The sequence below is a fragment of the Ahaetulla prasina genome, chromosome 1, assembly GCF_028640845.1.
Source record: "Ahaetulla prasina isolate Xishuangbanna chromosome 1, ASM2864084v1, whole genome shotgun sequence".
Taxonomy (NCBI): Eukaryota; Metazoa; Chordata; class Lepidosauria; order Squamata; family Colubridae; genus Ahaetulla; species Ahaetulla prasina.
The window spans coordinates 190808201-190830277 of NC_080539.1; the positions used below are offsets into that span (position 1 = coordinate 190808201).

General features: G+C 39.1%; 1 protein-coding gene across 12 annotated transcripts in view; it reads left to right on the forward strand.

Moving 5' to 3' along the window:
• The window catches only part of FN1 (fibronectin 1), a 148770-nt gene that overhangs the window by 9372 nt on the left and 117321 nt on the right, over positions 1-22077 (forward strand). For all 12 annotated transcript variants that reach the window (XM_058185952.1, XM_058185959.1, XM_058185970.1 and 9 more), the window contains exons 7-12: positions 4254-4412; positions 8030-8221; positions 8902-9081; positions 12229-12405; positions 12779-12931; positions 14381-14509. In XM_058185952.1, coding sequence (XP_058041935.1) covers positions 4254-4412; positions 8030-8221; positions 8902-9081; positions 12229-12405; positions 12779-12931; positions 14381-14509 — 990 coding nt within the window. The remainder of the gene's footprint in view (positions 1-4253; positions 4413-8029; positions 8222-8901; positions 9082-12228; positions 12406-12778; positions 12932-14380; positions 14510-22077) is intronic.

The window sequence follows — 22077 nt, forward strand, 5'->3', positions numbered from 1 at the left end:
TTATTACGCACTTTGATCTGTCTTGGCCTTGCTATTTCTTGTTGATATTTTGTTCTCTTATGTATTTCTGTAAGATCATAGAATATCTTGTTTTCTCAATTCTGAACTTCGTGCTAGGAATAGTGCTTTAGATTGTCTAGCAGTCATGGAAATATAAAAATTATCAGAAAAGCTAAACATGCCTTTTATTTTGGAGAACATAGATGTCTTTGAATTTTAGAGAGGTCAATCCTCTTCAATTCCAGGCTAACATTTATTGTACCTATTGGATATTGGAAAGTAAGTCTTGGTGTTATCCTGAAGAAGCTAGCTTATAGCCTAAGATAAATTTATGAAAGTTTTGATTATTTCTTCAGACTATATTTGAAGACATTGAGAAGGTTCCACTAAACAATGTGGAAGTACTTAGAAATAAAGACAGTATGAAAATTTAATTCCATACTTAAGTTGTTGTTGTTATTAGTTGCGAAGTCATGTCCAACCCATCGTGACCCCATGGACAACATTCCTCCAGGCCTTCCTGTCCTCTACCATCCTCTGGAGTCCATTTAAACTCATGCTTACTGCTTCAGTGACTCCATCCAGCCACCTCGTTCTCTGTCGTCCCCTTCTTCTTTTGCCCTCAATCTTTCCCAGCATTAGGCTCTTCTCCAGTGAGTCCTTTTTTCTCATTAGGTGGCCAAAGTATTTGAGTTTCATCTTCAGGATCTGGCCTTCTAAAGAGCAGTCAGGGTTGATCTCCTCTAGAACTGACTTGTTTGTTCGCCTTGCAGTCCAAGGGACGCGCAGGAGTCTTCTCCGGTACCAGAGTTCAAAGGCCTCAATTCTTTGGCGCTCAGCCTTTCTTATGGTCCAACCTTCACAACCATACATTGCAACTGGGAAAACCATAGCTTTGACTATACGCACTTTTGTTGGCAGGGTGATGTCTCTGCTTTTTAGTACGCTGTCTAGATTTGCCATAGCTTTCCTCCCCAGGAGCAAGCATCTTTTAATTTCTTGGCTGCAGTCCCCATCTGCGGTGATCTTGGAGCCCAGAAAAATAAAATCTGTCACTACCTCCATTTCTTCACCATCTATCTGCCAGGAATTGAAAGGGATGGATGCCATGATTTTTGTTTTCTTAATGTTAAGTTTCAAGCCAACTTTTGCATTCTCCTCCTTCACCCGCATCAAGAGACTCTTTAGTTCCTCTTCGCTTTCTGCCATTAGAGTGGTATCATCTGCAATCTTAATTCCAATTTTTGATTCATCTAGCCCCACCTTTCTCATGATGTGTTCTGCATATAAGTTAAATAGGCAGGGTGATAGTATACAGTCTTACGTTACCGTTAATTAATTAATTAATTAAATTAATACTTAAGTTAACATTAATTAACAAATAAACTTATTTAGTTACTCTTTCTCAGGAACAATTCTCCTTTCTACCTTATTCAGATGAGTTTCTCAGCTTTTTTGAGTGGCAGATGACTGAAAAATTGGAAAATTTTCCTTTGGTGAATTTTTTTTAATTCTAATTCATTATAAATAAGATTGGCATATTAAAGATGAAAGAACCTAAAATGAAACTTTCAAATGTTCTTTATGAGGATGCTAGTTTGTAATGAAAAATTACTACAGCTTGGATCCAGTTATATGTAAGATAATCACTGACATGCATAGCAAGTATTTAAAAGTAGAGTCATTGGTTAAGTATAAGCCATGCTTAAGCTGTTTTGGGACACACCTGTTTAGAACTTTTTGTGATGGATTTTGAGATGATATTTAGCTTTTAATTGAGGATAATAACTTTTCTTAGCATAAACAATTGATTATATAAAGTAAATCCTCAGTTTGAAATTTAATTTTCAAACCATAAAAGCAACACTTTTATTTAGTGCTTTTTCTGACTGGAAACTTGTGGAGGAAAGATACAAGGATGGAATGTTCTCAACTCCAGGAAAAGCATGATCAAATGAATCACATTGACAGTATGTTATAATACAGTATATGGCCCAGAAATCTGTTGCTGGATTCAATAGAAATTCTTATTTCTTTTCTTATTATTTATTATTTGTACTGTTTGAAACTAAAACAGTTGGCTGTGTACAACATTACTACATATTCAAAGCGCAAACATTTTATTGAGTTAGCCCAAGCACACATATTAAATAATTCATTACCTGTAACAGTAAGCCATCATTTCTTAATGATGTGCATTTGGGCAGATTGCGTGTCTTTGTGCAATACTTTCTCTTGAATTCTATAATAGTGTTGATCAGTACCATAATTTCTTAACATAGCATAAATCGTTTAGGATCATGTAGGTATGGAACAGACTGAAACTTTCATCAATGTTTTAGATTTCTTTATCATACCTCTCCGGTATCTCAAATGGTTTGTTTCCATTTCCCCAAGGTTTGTAATATTTCTTTGTACTCCCAGATTAACACTCAGTTTCTAAATATATCTAGATGGGACTAAGAACTGTTCAGAGTAAATGTGTTTAAGTTTGTTTGCATTAGAAAGTTTACCACTACATTATCTCTATTTTGCATTTAGTTTTATTAAAGTATATAATTACGTATCTTTTCTTTTATGTACGCTGACAGCATATGCACCAAGACAAATTCCTTGTGTGTCCAATCACACTTGGCCAATAAAAACTTCTATTCTATGCTATTACTGAAATGGTGGAGGTCACCTTATAAGTATGGTCAACTCTTAACCATCCAGCTGGTTCCCAGCTTTGAATATTTTAAAAAGTATGTCCACTCATACAGCTAAAGCCACAGACCAATTTCCTGGCAAACTCACATACTCCCATCAATCTGACTTCATGTCTTAAACATTTTCCTCATGTTCACTTTTTGAAACTCAGCAGCTAAGTGATTAAGATGACATAACAATTTCCCCCCAGAATTATGTAATAACAAATGGAGTAGAATTTTTCTGTAGAAAGGAGCAATTTATCCCAGGTGGAGATAAATTATTGACCTCATATTTCTGCCTTTCAATTCAAGTTTGATTTGTTTATTTATACAATTTTTATAGCCACCTATCTCACAACAGTAATTTTAGATGATGAACACAGGTTTAAGAACAAGAACAGCAATATGATTTGTAAAAGTAAGCATTCTAAAACTATAAAATGAAATATATTAATGATTTTTTTTAAAAAAACTGCACTTCCAATAAGTCAAACAAGAACTTAAAAAAACAACCAAAGTCTTGTCTAACCTGTGGGCTTTTATGTCTGAGGAAATAGCCAGTTTCTTAATGCCAGCTGAGTTAAGGCCATCCAGGGTTCCAGGAAGCTGCTGGTCCATTGGGCAGGCAGACTGTCGGAGAGGTGCAACTCCCAGGCCCCATGAGATAAGACTGTCTAAGTGTACTAGTGGAGTGAGCAGAGTACATGTAGCCTGGGGTATGTAGTACTTTATAGAGGATAATTAACATGTTGAATTGCATTCAGAAATCGAAGTCAGTGCAGCTTGCTGCACAGAAATGTTACATGACAGTATCAAGGAGAGCCATAACTATCAATGCCATTGCATTCAGTTGCAGTTTTTGAATACTTTTGAAAGCCAGGCTTGTGTACTGCACAGTAATCCAACCAGGGAGTGACTAGGGTGTGAATGACAGTGAATATGACCTCCTGATCCAGAAGCACGTGCACCTGATGCGTAAGGTGAAATTGTGCAGGGCCCTTCCTAGGCATGGCTGCCACTTGTGCTTTGAGTGGGTCTAGAAGGACCTAAAATTGACCCAAAGAATATGAGCCTTAAGGGAAGGCACAGTACAGTCAGTAATATCTGGTATCAAACACTGCACAGAAACATCATGTGATTTGTTTGATTTGGTCTGGCATGCTGCCTAAACTCAATTATTGTTGTGTCTTGTAAACCATTATTTATACATGCAGCCCCAGCATCCTTTTTGTGGCCTCAGAGTTTCTCTGGAATGACTGGAATGAAAATTTGCGGACATTTTAGTATTGGGGATTGTTTGAGAGTTTTAAGAGTTTCAATTAAAAAAATTCTGACCTGTCTTTCCTTATATGCAACATTAGAAAAGAACTTTCTCATACAAATGTACTGAAAAATCCATTCTTAATTGAAGCAGTTAAAATATGCTAATGGTAATTTTGAATGAGACTAGATTGAAATATTGACTACATTAAAAAAATCCAGTATCAGTCCAAGTGGATAACCATCATGAATGGGTACAGACTGTTTAAATAGCATAGGTGTGTGGACTCTTCTTTTCTATAGATAGATGCAATGATCAAGACACCAAGACATCTTATCGAATTGGAGACACCTGGAGCAAAAAGGATAACAGAGGAAATCTACTTCAATGCATCTGTACAGGGAATGGCAGAGGGGAATGGAAATGTGAAAGGCATTCCTCTTTGCAAGCCACAGGCATCGGTAAGCAATATATCTGGATGAAGTTGGATGTTTATTCCTTCTTTATTTGCCTTTATAAAAATTACCCTGGGAAAGGGCCGGAATAGGTCAGGCTGTTAGAGCCTGTTAGTAGAACACAGTAGCCTGCAATTACTGCAGGTTCAAGCCCGGCCCAAGGTTTATTTATTTTATTTATTTATTAATCAAATTTCTAGACCGCCCTTCTCCCGAAGGACTCAGGGCGGTGTACAGCCATATTAAAATACATAGATAGACAATGAATTTAAAATAATTTTAAAATGAAATATTTAGCCGGCCAATTGAACTAAAAATAATAAAACCAATTAAAATCAGTATAAAATTTAAAATTTAAAATTTAAAAGCTAAAAAATCTAATCCAGTCCTGCGCACCTGAATAAGTGTGTTTTAAGTTCACGACGGAAGGTTCTAAGGTCCGAGAGTTGGCGAAGTCCTGGGGGGAGCTCGTTCCAGAGGGCGGGAGCCCCCGCAGAGAAGGCCCTTCCCTGGGTGTCGCCAGACGACACTGCCTAGCTGACGGCACCCTGAGGAGTCCCTCTCTGTGAGAGCGCACGGGTCGGTGAGAGGTATTCGGTAGCAGAAGGCGGTCCCAGAAATAGCCCGGCCCTATGCCATGGAGCGCTTTAAAGGTGATCACCAACACCTTGAAGCGCACCCGAAGGCCACAGGTAGCCAGTGCAGTCTGCGAGGATAGGTGTCACCCGGGAGCCACGAGGGCTCCTTCTATCACCCGCAGCCGCATTCTGGACTAACTGCAGTCTCCGGATGCCCTTCAAGGTGAGCCCCATGTAGAGAGCATTGCAGTAATCTTGGCGAGCCGTCACGAGGCGTGAGTGACCGTGCATAGGGCATCCCGGTTCAGAAAGGCGCAACTGGCGCACCAGGCGAACCTGGTAAAAGCCCCCCGGGAGACGGCTGCCAAATGATCTTCAAAGGACAGCCGTCCATCCAGGAGAACGCCCAAGTTGCGCACCCTCTCCATTGGGGCCACTAACTCGCCCCCAACAGTCAGCCGCGGCTGCAGCTGACTGTACCGGGATGCCGGCATCCACAGCCACTCTGTCTTGGAGGGATTGAGCCTGAGCCTGTTTCTCCCCATCCAGACCCGTACGGCTTCCAGACACCGGGACAGCACTTCGATAGCTTCATTGGGGTGGCCCGGTGTGGAAAAGTACAGCTGGGTGTCATCAGCGTACAGCTGGTACCTCACACCGAAGCCACTGATGATCTCACCCAGTGGCTTCATATAGATGTTGAACAAGAGGGGCGAGAGAATCGACCCCTGTGGCACCCCACAAGTGAGGTGCCTCGGAGCCGACCTCTGCCCCCCCGTCAACACCGTCTGCGACCGATCGGAGAGATAGGAGGAGAACCACCGATAAACGGTGCCTCCCACTCCCAATCCCTCCAACCGGCGCAGCAGGATACCATGGTCGATGGTATCAAAAGCCGCTGAGAGGTCTAATAGGACCAGGGCAGAGGAACAACCCCTATCCCTGGCCCTCCAGAGATCATCCACCAACGCGACCAAAGCTGTCTCAGTGCTGTAACCGGCCGGAAACCGGACTGAACGGGTCTAGATAGACAGTTTCATCCAGGTGTAAGGAAACTGATATGCCACCATATTTCTACAACCTTCGCCGTAGCGAAGGTTGAGACCGGACGATAGTTACTTAAAACAGCCGGGTCCAAGGCAGTCTTCTTGAGGAGGGGTCTCACCACCGCCTCTTTCAAGGCGGCCGGGAAGACTCCCTCCACCAAGGAAGCACTCGTAATTGCCTGGAGCCAGCCTCGTGTCACCTCCTGGGTGGCCAGCACCAACCAGGAGGGGCACGGGTCCAGTAAACATGTGGTGGCATTCAACCTACCCAACAACCTGTCCATGTCCTCGGGAGCCACAGGGTCAAACTCATCCCATAAAATATCACCAAGACCACCCTCGGACGCCTCCCCTGAGTCACTGCAATTTTGGTCCAGACCGTCCCGAAGCTGAACGATTTTAAGGTTGACTCAGCCTTCCATCCTTTATAAGGTAGGTAAAATGAGGACCCAGATTGTTGGGGGGGCAATAAGTTGACTTTGTAAAAATATACAAATAGAATGAGACTATTGCCTTATACACTGTAAGCCGCCCTGAGTCTTCGGAGAAGGGCGGGATATAAATGTAAACCAAAAAAAAATAAATCATAATTCAAATTCAAAGTATTCAAACTGGCTTGGGGGGTGGGTGGGTGGGTAATGTGACTGGGTGGGTGTGGTCAACTTTTTTTTTTACTTTTAAAAGCATTTTTCTACAACCTCTTTGGCCGAAGAGTTTGTAGAAAAAATGCTTTGAAAGGGTTCTGACAATCCCAGCTGAGCCGTGTGATCATCAGAGGCTTTTTTTTTTAACTTTTAAAAACATTTTTTTTTGGCCAAAGAAAAAATGCTTTTAAAAGTAAAAAAAACCCTCTGATGATCCCGTGGCTCAGCTGGGCATGCGGGGGGGGAGGGGGGCAGGGATTTTTGCTACCAGTTCTCCAAACCACCCGCCACCATCGCTACTGGATCAGGTGATCCGGTCTGAACTGGGAGCATTTCACCACTGCTTTTTCTTAATATAAATTTAAGTTACAGGAAGGCAGATTCCAGTGGAACATTCTGAAAAATATCCTAACTATAAAAGTAATTTGCCAGTGGAAGCAGTTACTGATGGAGACCCGGAACCAGGGGTGAAATCCAGCAGGTTCTGACCAGTCCTGAGAACCGGTAGCGGAAATTTTAAGCAGTTTGGAGAACTGGTAGCGGAAGTTTTGAATAGTTCAGAGAACCGGCAAATACCACCTCTGGCTGGCCCCAGAGTGGGGTGGGAATGGGGATTTTGCAGTATCCTTTTCCTGGAGTGGGGTGGGAATGGAGATTTTACAGTATCTTTCCCCTGGAGTGGGCTGGGAATGGAGATTTTGCAGTATCTTTCCCCTGCTACGCCCACCCAGCCACATCCACTAAGCCACACCACGCCCACCAAGCCACACCAGGCCACGCCCACAGAACCGGTAGTTAAAAAAAAAAATTGGATTTCACAACTGCCCAGAACACTTTCCTTCCTTTGCCACCTGTGTATCAGCAGAGGCTGGATCTTCCAGGGGATATGTAAAATTGGACTCTCACTGTGCAGTGGGTTGGAAGATAAACTACTGGTGCTCATTAACATGAGTGTAAATGTTTTGTTACTTTCTGATAATCTTAGAGCAAACTGATCAAAAGTATTGTTGCATTCCCAGTAGAAATTCAGCTTTGCTAGGATGTTGAGAGGACAATTTGCGTGGTAGTTTTGGTTCCAGTCAAAATGGTAAAAACAGCACTAATGTTGGAAGTTTCAAAGTTCCACATTACGGTAATTTGACTACAACAGATTACAGGATTCAGGAGACTATCAAGATTATGTCTGTCCATTCATCCATAGTATTATATAGCTGCCCATTTCAAATTCATGACTTGGTGGCTAACTAATTAAAAACAGGATAAAAGTAATCCTAATCAATTTTAATCAAGTGATATATATTTATACAGTATTTCTTATTGACTGTTGCAAAACATCATTGCTTTTTTATATGCAGGCAGTGCATCTGCAACTATCACAGATGTACGAACTGCACTCTACCAACCACAGCCCCAGCCTGCTCCTTTTGGGCATTGTGTAACTGACAGTGGTATGGTATATATTTTGGGAATGCAGTGGCTTAAGGCACAGGGAAGCCAGCATATGCTTTGTACTTGTCTGGGCAATGGAATCAGCTGCCAGGAAACAGGTAGGACATATTTTTAAATATTTATTGGTATATAAAAGATGTTTCAATCATTTACCCTATGATAATGCATGTTCCTAACTGATTGGCATAAACTGGGCTGAAGGTCACTACTGTGGAAAAACAAGTGATTAGCATCATTTATACAAGGTTATGTGATGAGTCTGCCCTTCATACAATTAAGCCTATAATGTCAATGATCTCAATGGATTTGATATGAAGATAGTTTAGTGTGGTTGGTTTGGGATACTGTTATCTTCCTCCCTCCAAAACCAACCAGAACTCTGACTTTTTCTTATATACAAACCCCCTCTACTGCTATACCCACACCCAAACCCACACCCAGAGTGAAATCTTGAAATTTTTTTGGATTACAACAGACTTTGAAAGCAATTTCCACTGTATTTTATTATTTGTGTAATGAAATTATCATACAAATGATGTAAATTGATGCAAGTAATGTAATTTGCATCATTTGTGTGATGTCGTTGTTCAATCTTGAACAGTTATTGAAATGACATACTTCAAGTTTTCAAAGAGAGGAGCTATGATCCCATTGGTTTGAAAAACTAAAGTTCCACTATAGTATGCATTTTTAAATAAATGTTAAATATTAAATATTTTTGTGAAACCAAATGACACCAAATTCTTGTATAATTATAATGGTATTTCATGTTTTAAAGCTGTGACCCAAACTTACGGTGGCAATTCCAATGGAGACCCTTGCGTTTTCCCATTCACATATAATGGAAGGACTTTCTATTCATGCACTTCTGAAGGACGTCATGATGGGAATATCTGGTGCAGTACAACCTCCAACTTTGACCAGGATAAGAGTTACTCCTTTTGTACAGAGCAAAATGGTAAACATTTTCAAGAAAAAAATATCTTGGGGAGAAATAGGTTGCAGATTTTAGCGTCCATTGGGAAAGTGTGGTCATGGAAGTACAGAATATATTAATTATAATTTAGCATTCTTTCACTGAGTATGATTAACATGCCTTTTAAAAAAAGGCTGGGCTGGGAATAGGAGAGGTGGATCTGCACTGGATGAAGGATACGAGGAAAGTCTTGAGAACTAGGAAAGTGTAAGAGAGATACAGAAGTTAAATGTAAGTCTATCAGAAAGGCTATTCAGTGCCTTAAAACCCATGAAATGGGTTTGGCATAAAAAAGCTAGTTTTATATCAAGAGGCCACCACAGCTTAACTAGATAGCAATGGATAGTACATCTCTACAAATGTCTTATCAGGTAAAATGAAAACAGTAATATTGTATACCAGATTGCAAGCTTTCCCTAGATGTCTTGAAGGGATCTACTTGACTATTGCCTGAGGCAGAATATTTTAGTTATTTCTTACTTTGTAAAATGTCATTATCCCACTGTTTCTTTTCTGCTCCTGTACATCTTTATTCTGACCATGCCCACTTTTGGAGTATGGCTTTTAACATACAATAAATCAGTCTGACCCTCTATATAAAAGTAGTTTTCTGCTCCTTTTCTAAGTGATTGCTTCTTATGTTTAAGTCTTTCCAAAAGTCTAAAATCATCTTTGTTTTTTGTTTCATGCTGAAATGAAACTGGGTAACAATGGGTTGGAGTCAGTTTTGCAATTTTTAGCTAAGGAATCTTGTCGTTAGGAAGAATTGAGGCTAATCAGTGTTCAGTGTTTGCTAACAGTTGTTTTGCTTTCATCCCATTAACTAATCCAATGAATACAATGAATACAATATGCAGAGATGTTCAAAGATGAAAATAGTTTGTGCCATTTTGCTCACTTGGGTGTCCACCTATATTTGTGAGGAGGAAGTGAATTAAATAGAAATAAAGCTAATAGTCTACATCTTTGGTTTTCTGCCTGTGTTTGGCTGGCATTTCTTATTCTTTTTAAAGATAGACGCCCAATATCTATATTAGGCTAGAAGGAAAGAGGTTTTGTGTAAGGGCCAGCCTCTTCCCCCTTCCAAGAAAGTAGGAACTCTTAAAAACTTCGTATTTCAAAAGGAACCTTTTATTTGAAAAGGGATGAAAGCAAGTCAAAATTCAAAGCAGGCTCTGAGGTCCCTCAGGGCATACAGTCCAGGATAAAGAGAATTAGGAACCCCTCCCCATCATCTGATGTGGATTCTCACCAATCCGCCAGGGTGACTGGCCTCTCTGAGAAGCAGATAGGAAGAGCTTCTCAGAGCCATCTTGCAATCCACACGTGTCCCCCCCCCCTCTCATTTCCCAAGAGGTGAGAATTCTCCAGGCATTTCTGGCACCAGGCAGAATAAATCAGGTTAAAGTTTATACAAAGTTTATACAAAGGACCAGGCAGGAAATAGGATACTTGGAATACATAGGAAAGAGAACTAAATGTGACAAATCCAAATCGCCCCCTTCTTCCACGAAGAATGGCAGATACACGGATCTGACAGGTCTTTTGAATCTGATGACTACAATCCTCTGATGTCACTCCAAGCTGGAATTCTCAGCCAGGTTGCCATATGGCAGCCCTAAGAACCAGCAAGGGGCTACTGTGCTTTTTTACCCTGCGAGGTCTAGAGGAACACATGTCTTAAAACTGGGGTTCATTTGTGTAGTTTCAATATTCAATATTATTTTATTAAAAAAGAAATTGTCAAATAATTTAAAGATTTTTACGATTACCCATTATATAAAAGAAACATACCAAAAGCTATGACTATTTGCCTTACTTTAATTTTTAATCTTAGACGATGCAAACAATATAGTTCTGCTATTGCCATGACAGTTCTTGCAGAGAACTGGGTGTATAATCTGAAAATACAGTTAAATTCTGCCTCACGATTTCTCAATTTTTTTTCCTGTGCCAGAGGTTTCTATTTTTTTTACAAGATTTTCAGAGAGCTTGTGATTTTTGAGCTTATTGGAGATGATTGCTCTCTAATATTGTTATTAGATGTTTATTATGCTTTTTATATATTTTGGTAAAATCAAATATGACTAGATACACGGTGAACATATCTAATAATTCTACTGCCTGTGTATAATTTGGTCTCCTACTACAACCATCCTGTGAGAGGTAGGTTGGGCTCAGAAAGGAGGACTAGCTCAAAGTCACCCAGCTGGCTTTCCTGCCTAAGAACTCACTGTCTCTTGGGTTCTAGGCCAGTACTGTCACTATAACACCATCATTCCGGAGCTCCCTTTTGCTGTTCACACTTTCTTGATAGTAGATTTCTTCAGTTCTGAAGTTTTTCATGAGATTGATTTGGACCTGTTTGAACAAAACTAGTTTGAGTTTTTGGCAGAGAGTTACTGTATGGACTAGCTATTGACTTGTAGCTGCTTTCATGCATTTTGGAACCAAGACAGAAGTGAGAGGCTAAGTCACACAAAGTGGATAGAGCAAAGCATTCAGGCCTTTTTTTCCAAGATGAGGAGTGAGCAGAAATAAAATGAATGTTTTAAGCCTTATAGATACTTAAAACCCATTTCAACCCTTAACTTTCCTGAAGGCCCTCTAACCAAATAGGGCCTGTTTGTGACCACTTAGGAATGCAGTCCTTGACATGCAAAGGTCGGTGCAGCTCTTGAACTAATTGAAGTTGCAAGCTGACCTGACCCTGATATATGTCTTGTTGTTTGGAACTTCTTTATAAAGATGTTCCCAGCTTACATTTGTAGTCAAAAACCTGAAAACATATCAATTTTTATTAGATAGTTGATCAGTTAAAAAAAAACACCTCTTTTCCACATTTTATGTTCTCAGTAGTTCACATAAAAATGGCAAAAATTGCCATTCTTTGTTGTTTCTTTTTCTCGTTTCTCAATTTCTTAATTCCTAACATATTTTCTTTAAATAGTGATTTCCCATTTGTCAAAAGAAAAATGACTTCCTAATGAAAGAAAAATGATCGCAATAAAGTTCTTATTATTCAGTTATAAATTATTCAGAAATAATTTTCATGAGTGTGGTATGCTGGACAACAGATAGTAAAGCTAAGCTACAGTATTTATTTGAATAACAATTGTTTTCTTGCAGTGTTGGTTCAGACACGTGGTGGAAATTCCAATGGTGCCCTGTGTCACTTTCCTTTCCTTTATAATAATCGGAATTACACTGATTGTACTTCTGAAGGACGAAGAGATAACATGAAGTGGTGTGGAACTACCTCAAACTATGATGTTGATCAAAAGTTTGGATTTTGTCCCATGGCAGGTATATTGCACATATGTCTGTTAGCACCCAATGTTATTCCTTAATTCTTGGGAATTATGAAAATATGATTTGATATAAATATTCATTCACCTTGTATATGCAGTTAGTTGTTGCATATAAAAATTAGCCTTAGTAAAACTGATTTTACAATTTTATTATGAAAATAAAATTTGAAAATCTATTTAACACACATTGAGAATACAAGGTTCAAATGGAGATTCATATTTGAAGTGCTCAGAAGAAAATGAATACTATTAGCACTGATATAAAATAAGTACAGAAGAAATAAAATTCCTAAGAGTCAATCTTGTTATTTTCATGAACAAGAATCAAGTAATAAAATAAGCATAATTCATTTTTATATGTTTACTAGCTCATGAAGAGATTTGTACGACAAATGAGGGTGTTATGTATCGTGTTGGAGATCAGTGGGACAAACAGCATGATATGGGTCATATGATGAGATGTACTTGTGTGGGAAATGGCCGTGGAGAATGGACCTGCATTGCATATTCCCAGCTCAGAGGTATTTTTGGTTTGGTTTGTTGTTACTCATAATGTGATATGCCCAGTTAAGAGTTATTACAGTAGGTTGTATGCTAGAATTGGGAAAGTCTTGGTTACTTACAGCTCAAGTAGCATGGTCAACAATGAGGAAAACGTAAGAGCTGTCTCTGAAGGGGCACAGATTCTCTCCTGAATTAGAGTACATTAAGAAGACTATGGAATAGGATCAGTTTCATTTAACTGTTAAACTTTTTTCATATACAGCCAACAATGACTAATCATTTACAGAACTTTGTTTTCTAGGACCTATAGCAAGAAAAAAATATTTGAGGAATACCTTTTTATATATTATATTATATCATATCATATCATATCATATCATATTATATTGTTTTAGTATATGTGAAAACATCAGTTCCTTGAAACCTCAGTGAATCATAAGCAAAGCCTTTGTGATAACATATCATGCACAAATCTTATTTATTGAGTATAAATCTCAGATTAGATTCATATGTCATGGAAATTATGCACAAACAGAGCCAAAACCAATTAAAGGACATAACAAGATATGTGAATAGAATCATTGTTATTTGTAACCTATGATTCTGTAAACTAGATTTATGGGTTAACACCATAACCCGTTTATTAACCCAATTATTAATGAATAATTGTGGTTTATTCATTAAATCATTATTAAACAAGGCATAGTTTAACCTAATGAGTGAATTGAGTTACTTTATGATATAAGTATTTGTAGCCAGTTTATCAAGAGATGCATGTGGTATGGGTTGGAGTGACTAGTCATTACAAACTTTGAGGAAGAAATGACATATTAGTGACTCAAGATCTATTAAAAGATTACAAAGAATACAAATGTTTATAGAAAACGCACATCATAATTAACTTTTTAAATACTTTATATGACATTCTTGCTTATTTTGCTGGAAGCTTTTTGAATATGGAAAAACACAAACTACCGTATATACTCGAGTATAAGCCGAGTTTTTCAGCACGTTTTTTGTGCTGAAAAACGTCCCCTCGGCTTATACTCGAGTATATACGGCTTATACTCGAGTTTTTTTTTTTTTCCTTTTTTTCACATTATACCGGATGGTGCAAACTTGGCGGGCTTTTGCATTAGCGCGGGGAAGCCCTGCCGGTGCAGTGAGAGGGCGGGGCGGGGGAGCCGCCAGCCTTCTCGGCTGAGGGAGGGAGGCTTTCCCTGACCGGTAGCTGCCTCATTTCCCTCCCTCGGCTTATACTCGAGTCCCCAGTTTACCCCAGTTTTTTGGGGTAAAATTGGGGACCTCGGCTTATACTCGGATCGGCTTATATTCGAGTATATACGGTATTTCATTTATGAGAGATATTGGTAAACTGAATGGAGAAAAATATGCAGCTGTACAAAGTTACAGCCATTATTTGTTCAAAGTAACCAATGATACAGATATGTTCTCTCTTGAAATAGATCAGTGTATAGTTGATGGGATCACATATGACGTTAATCAGACTTTTCACAAACGTCACGAAGAAGGACACATGCTGAACTGTACATGTTTTGGCCAAGGTCGGGGAAGATGGAAATGTGATCCTGTTGGTATGTTGATTTCTTTCGTGTTCACGTCAGAAGCACCAAGGCGCTTCAGGGTTGAAAGGATTAGTTGATGATATCACCATTGCCCAGGAATGCCCAATCCTCCAGATGAATGTTGTTTATTTCTCTTAAGAATTTTCCTAATCTTGTAGGGGTATGGTATATTTTCCATTCACCAGTGCCCTCAGCTTAGGTTTCAGCATTGTTTCAGTTCTGAAAAATTGATTAATCCAAATTTAGTTCAATTTATGGAACCAAAATTGGCTATTCAAGTAGATTTAGGTAGATAGTTCCAGCATTTTATAATGCCCTACCCAGTTTAAGAATCCAATTTTCTATGTTTTAGTCTTTAGTCTTTAGCTTTTCTTCCTAGTTCCTTTTTTTGGGGTCTAGGATTTTTCTCTCCATGGTAGTTCACAGCTTTAAAAAATAGTTCTAAGAGTCTTTTTTCCTGGATTTTCCTCTTTTTTCTTTTAAAGTTAGGGTCTAAATACCAAGGAATCTTCTCACCCAGCTCCAATCACTGTTCATCTGCACCGCTTCTGCACATTTCTTTGTTGCCGTGGCTGTCCCAGCTTCGTGGCAGCCATGATGGCCTCCTCGTCAAGGGAAAGGGAAGAAGCCCTGAGTCCAACAGGAGAGTTGCTGTTGTGCCCCTCATTTCTTCACCACCCCTACAGGGTGGCAGTAGCTCCTTTCAGAGCCCTCCAAAAGGAAGAACTCAGTGTGGGAGTGCAGAGACCCGCTCCTCTTGTCTGCTACTGCTGCCATAGCATCCGGCAGTCACAACAAGGGGAATCTTGTTCAGGGCTTTGACTATAGCTGAACAAGAGCTTGTTGTCTTCTAATGTGCGGCGGTATGATATTACTAAATACTGGTAACCAGTACACAGGAGTGGGATGCAATGTGACAGAAATGATATGCATTGTCTGGCAGAGTTGGACATTGACCAGTTGGATGTGGGTACAATATTCAGTTGTAGAATAAAACTCAAGGCTGTTGTCCATGGGATGTTAGGATCAGCATTCCAAGATGTTCCAGCCAGTCTGTTCAGTAAATTTTTGTGGCTTTTCAGTTTTGCACCTGCTTTTCTCAGGTGTTTTCAGAAGATTAGTGATCTGTCCAGTGTGCTTCGTAAAGTTATTACATGGTAAAATATGATTCTGGAAGTTCACTGAAGGCTGTTAATTTGTATACCTATTGCTGAGGTGGAATCAGAGGTGGTATTCAATCAGTTCTGACTGGTTCGGGCAAACCGGTAGTGGAAATTTTATCTGGTTCACTGAACCAATAAATACCACCTCTCGCTGGCCCCATCCATGCCCACCTATTCACCCCTTCCAGCCGCTCACCGCTTCACATTTCTTTGTTGCCGTGGCTGTCCCAGCCGTGGCAGCCATGATGGCCTCCTCGTCAAGGGAAAGGAAGAAGCCCTGAGTCCAACAGGAGAGTTGCTGTTGTGCCCTCATTTCTTCACCACCCCTACAGGGTGGCAGTAGCTCCTTTCAGAGCCCTCCAAAGGAAGAACTCAGTGTGGAGTGCAGAGACCCGCTCCTCTTGTCTGCTACTGCTGCCATAGCATCCGGCAGTCACAACAAGGGGAATCTTGTTCAGGGCTTTGACTATAGCTGAACAAGAGCTTGTTGTCTTCTAATGTGCGGCGGTATGATATTACTAAATACTGGTAACCAGTACACAGGAGTGGGATGCAATGTGACAGAAATGATATGCATTGTCTGGCAGAGTTGGACATTGACCAGTTGGATGTGGGTACAATATTCAGTTGTAGAATAAAACTCAAGGCTGTTGTCCATGGGATGTTAGGATCAGCATTCCAAGATGTTCCAGCCAGTCTGTTCAGTAAATTTTTGTGGCTTTTCAGTTTTGCACCTGCTTTTCTCAGGTGTTTTCAGAAGATTAGTGATCTGTCCAGTGTGCTTCGTAAAGTTATTACATGGTAAAATATGATTCTGGAAGTTCACTGAAGGCTGTTAATTTGTATACCTATTGCTGAGGTGGAATCAGAGGTGGTATTCAATCAGTTCTGACTGGTTCGGGCAAACCGGTAGTGGAAATTTTACCTGGTTCACTGAACCAATAAATACCACCTCTCGCTGGCCCCATCCATGCCCACCTATTCACCCCTTCCAGCCGCTCACCGCTTACCGCTTGCCCTGCCCACCCCCACCCTATATATGTTGCTTTTACCTCACCAGTCAGCTTGCTGATGCCCGCTCAGCTCTGCTCACTAAAGGTAAGCAATGCATGCTTGGATCAGTGCCTGGGGCCCCAGGGATGCGCCATTCCCTGAGGCCTTGGAGCTGCAACCCGCCTCGGCTGAGTTGGGAAACGTGCCATTCCTCGGCTCCGGCCTTGTCCCGGAGGTCCGTTCATTTGCTGCTCACCTTGGCTGGGTCAGGGAACGCTCCATTCCCTAGGCCCAACCTTTCCCCAGAACCGCCGCCCACTCTCCCTTCGCCAGTTGCATGCGTTGCCCCATTTCCCCTCCTTCAGAGGCCCCGGCCCTACCCTACTTCCTCCCCCATAACCCTCTCTTTCTTCCGGTTTACCTTCCTCCTGTGGCTAGTGGCAGAGGGCTCTGCATGCCACGTCTGGCACGTGTGCCACAGGTTCACCATCATGGTCCTATACAGGGGTGAAATCCAGCAGATTCTGACAGGTTCTGGAGAACCGTTGGCAGAAATTTTGAGCAGTTCGGAGAACTGGTAGCAGAAACTTTTAAAAAGTTTATTTTTTACACACAACAACATACAATGCATCTTTTCTGTACAGAATATCGCCCAGGTACATGTTCATATCAAATTTGATTCTTCTCCAACACATCTTACATGCTTTCATCAATATATTTTCTCTCATTTTTAATTTCCTTCTTACATTTCTCTTTGTAAATCTAATCTACCCTTCACACCCAATTTTAATCTTTTATCAAATTTTCCCTCTTTCTCCCCTTTTTTTACTCCCATTTCTATAAACCCTTATATTCCCATTTAATAGTTGTATTTTTTTATATCTTCTACTTATCCAACATCAACATCAATCATATATTTACATTTCAATGACAATTCATACATTATTAACCATAATCAAACAAGGAAAAAAAACAAGAAAAAACTCAGTTTTTCTTCAGAATATCATTTCTAAAATATTTATAAATCCTTAATAACCTCCAAGCATTTTTTCTCATTTTAAATTCCATTCTCAATATTTAAATCATTTAATATATTGCCAATTCTTTTTTGTGCTTTAAATTCCATTACTACTTCAACCAGTATACATTTCAATCCTTTTTTATTTTCCTCCTTTTTCTCTTCCTCCTCTTTTTTCTTTTCTTTTCTCTTAAAATTCTCTACTCTCTTTGCTTGTCCTGTATTTCCATCAATTCTCCTTCTCCTCTCTTCCCGTTTATATCTTTTCTCTATTCATCCCAAAATAATCCTTTAACTTTATATTTTTTTTCTTCCCTTCTTTCTCTTCTTGTCTCTTCCTTCCCTCCTTATTTTTGTTTGCCCTCCTTGTTTGCAATATTTTTCCATTTAGTCTCCTCATTCCCCTTTTAAAGATTTCTCTTTTGTCATTGTCAATCCTAGTGTAATCATCTAAATTCTTCGTGCTTTTTCCTTTCTTATTTTTCCCCTCCTTATTAATCCCTTCTTCGCTCCCCATACAATCATTTGATATTTTACAATCATTTAATATTTCACAATCAATATTTTTTCCTTTGTCTTCCAAAGCCGTCTCTTGCTTCATGGTTTCTTTGCTTTCTGTAGATTCCTGTGCAGCTCCTAATTCTTCTGGTTTTAATTGTCCATATGGTCTTTTAATTATTTCTTTTATTTCTCGCTTTAAAGTCATATCCATCTTTTTCATCATTTCGATTATTTCCTGTGCCATTCTGTATTTTCAGGGTTGTATTTATTGTTTTGTTATCAAAATCAAACAGCATGCAGGCATAAAATCCTCCCTTAAAGTTCTCACCAGCCTTATCGCTTCAACAAGAAAATTTTCCACAGCAGATGTTAGTCCATGTAGTTTTCCCTTCCGCCTGAGGGTATCTCTTTCCAATCCACAATTCCCATCAACAATTAGCAAAGGGATCCATTTTGTTTCTTTTTCTTAAAGCCACACTTTACTTTGCTTTTACTTTTTAATTTCTCCCAACAATTCAGTTTAGAGTCTATGTCCCATTTATATTCAATCCAAATCATCGGGGAAAAAGGGAAGTCAGAGAGATTTCACCACGTTGTAGTTCTAAGTGCCCCGCTTTCTTTTTATATTCCGGAAACAAGTTTAAAAATATCCAAGCCTCTCCAGCTTTATTTGAGGGTTTTTCTCCTTTTTCCCCCCTTCTGCTTTGGGGCTCTCCAATTCAGTTTAAAAGGCCAAATTCCTTTCAGGTCTTATGGTAAATAATTCCATTTCTCTTATTTCTTACTGCATTTCCGTTCCTTCTCAATTTAGCTGCTATTCCACCGCCAAAAAAATTTTCTTGGCAATTTCAAATGAAAGTATTTTCTTGTGAGTTGGTGTTCACTCACCCGGCTTCAACATTCCGTCCAAAACACCGCTCCTGCTCAAAATCTTGGTCCAGTTGCCCCAGCTTAACGATGGCTGCTATGGCCACCGCCGCCAAGTCGAAGAGCTTTTCCTCAGACCTCCGAGGAACTTGCCGGTTCCTCTTGGTCATCCGAGGTTCCTTTCCTTTTTCACTGTCCCTACAGGACAGATCTGGTGCGAAGACCCCTTGACGGCAGTTTGTCATCCCAGGAATTCGCACAGCTCGACGGAGCTCGCTCTTCCCCAACTGTCTTGCCGCAACGCTTCCAGTCTAATCCTTGGTAGCAGAAATTTTGAGTAATTTGGAGAACTGGCAAATACCACCTCTGGCTGGCCCCAGAGTGGGGTGGGAATGGAGATTTTGCAATATAAAACATTTTAATTACATTTGGGGTTGCTCTTCTACCCTTTCTTTCCCTTCATTTCACAACAAACCTTCTTCTCCTCTTTTCCCTCCCTCCATCCTCGCCTCTCCTACTTTCTTCCTCCTCTCCTTCTTCCTTCCTACTTCCCCTTCCTCTCCCCCACTCCTCTCCTCTTTTCCTCCTTTCTCATCCTCTCCCTTATTCTTGTCCCCTATCCTGTCTTCCTTTCCTTCCCCTTTCTTTCATTCATCTCTCTCCTTCACCTCCTCTATCTTACCCTCTATTCCTCTCTTCTTTCTTTCTTCTTTTTTGTATAATATTTCCCTTACTTGGTAACCGAGCAGCTCCAGTTTTCTAATATTCTGTACTTTCTTATCAGTTTCTTTTCCATTTTATCCAATCCATCATTTCATAATTGTACATTTATATTTATAATCTCATCCCCCTTTTCCATTTACTCTGGCATTATCTGGGTCTCTGTTTCTTTTTTGTCATTTCCCTCATTTAATTTTCCATTATTTAAATTGTTTATCTATCATCTTTTATTCATATCTCTTTCCTAACTATACATAAAATCTTTCCCATGTCTTGAAATACATTGATTCCTCTTTATCTTTTATTCTTAAAGTCAATCTATTCATTTCCGCACAATCTAAAATCTTTTTTATTACTTCACCTTCTGACGGGATTCTCTCAGTCTTCTAATTTTACACAAATACAATTCTTGCTGCTGTTATTACATGTATAATTAAATACATATCTTCTTTGCTATATCTTTCTGGCAAAATACCCAATAAAAAAATCTCGCTTTAATTCTATAGGTTTTTATAACATTTCCTCTAACCATGTCTGTATTCTAGACCAGTAATTGTTTGCTTCTGTTCATGACCACCACATATGGTAATATGATCCTGGTAAATGCGAGCATTTCCAACATTTAGCTGATTTATCTTTAAACATTTTTGCTAACCTTTCTGGTGGCATGTGCTATCTATAAAACATTTTATATAAATTTTCTTTATATGCAGTTGCCATTGTCAATTTATAATTCCTTTTCCATAGTTCCCATTTCTCTAATTCTATTGCATAACCAAAATTTTTCACCCATGTTATCATTGTCTCTTTTACTTCTTCATCTTCTAGTCTAACTTGCAATAAGTAATTATACAATCTTTTAACCATTTTTTTCATCCTTTCCATTCATTATCTGATCCAACTCTGATTCCCCCAAGTTTAAACCATATTGTTCCAAATCTTTATCATATCTTGATTGTATTTGCAATCTTGTGTTCTTGAGAATCTTGGATTCTCAATCCCTTGTTTTTCTAAGTCTTGTTTCTGTTTTAGTTCTTCTTTCTCTGTTAAGATGTCCTTATACCTTACAATATTGTTCATGTTAATCATATTCAGATGTGTCAACACTTTAATTGTTGAAAGCCACATTGGTATTTCCATATAATGTTTTTCTTTCACTCTCTCCCATACTGTTAAGCCATTTCTTACACAATGCCTCTGGAAGTATCCATATATTCTATTTTTTCCATACCATAAGAACGCGTGCCAGCCTAGTTGCAAATCATGTCCTTCCAAAGTCAGTATTTCTCAGTAAAAAAAAAAAAGTCAGTATTTCTCAGTAAAATCCATTCTTTAATCCAAGTTAGCATCGCTGCTTGGTGGTAAAATTCCCAGTTTGGTAGAACAAATCCTCCTCTAATCTTAGAATCTTGAAGCAATTTAATATTAATTCTTGCTTTCTTTCCTTACCATATATATTTCCATATCACTTTATTCAAACTCTCAAAATATTTCTTCTCCAATATTTCTTCTCCAATTTTATTGGGATTGTTTGAAAGAAAAACAACATTCTTGGCAGTACATTCATCTTGATCCACATATGTTTCGGAGAGAAACAAAATGCCAAAAACAAATTAACAATCACCCAAAAAGCCAAAGAGGAAGAAAAAAAATCGCAAAAGGAAAAAAGAAAAAAACAAATCAGGACAAAAATAAAAATTCACCAATTAAGAGTTTCAAAATGTCCAATCACTCAATAAAAATAGAAAAAGTGTAAAGTATGTTCTAAGAAAAATTTACAAAAATGGAGGGGAAAAAAACCAAAATGAAAAACAAGAACCATACCAATCACAAAATTTTTAATCCCGGAAGAAAAAGCCAAAAGAGAAAAATAAAAATAAAGACACAAACCAAAAATAGAAAAGAAAAAAGAAAAAAATAATAATATTCCAAAATACCACTATTCCAAAATCTTCCAAGGTTTATAAGTCCCTCAAGCAAAAGGAAAAAACAAAAAACAAAACAAGACAGCTCAATCCTAGTAGTTTACAAAAACTTTTGTTGTTCTTCCCCCCCCCCCTTCTGTTAAAGAATCACAAGACCACTTCTTATCAAAATCTTCTTGCCATTTTCCAAAACATTGTCCAAGGTCATTCTGCTCTCATCTTCTTTTGTTCATTATGTCTATTTAGTTTTCTCTGTCACCACTAGATGGCACTACAATTAGCTCAAAATCTTAAACATAACAAAATCCTTTTTTTCTTTCCACTTAGTACTTCCAGCTACAAAATTCTAATTTTTTGAAAACAATTCATTAGCCATGCAGAACGTCTTTG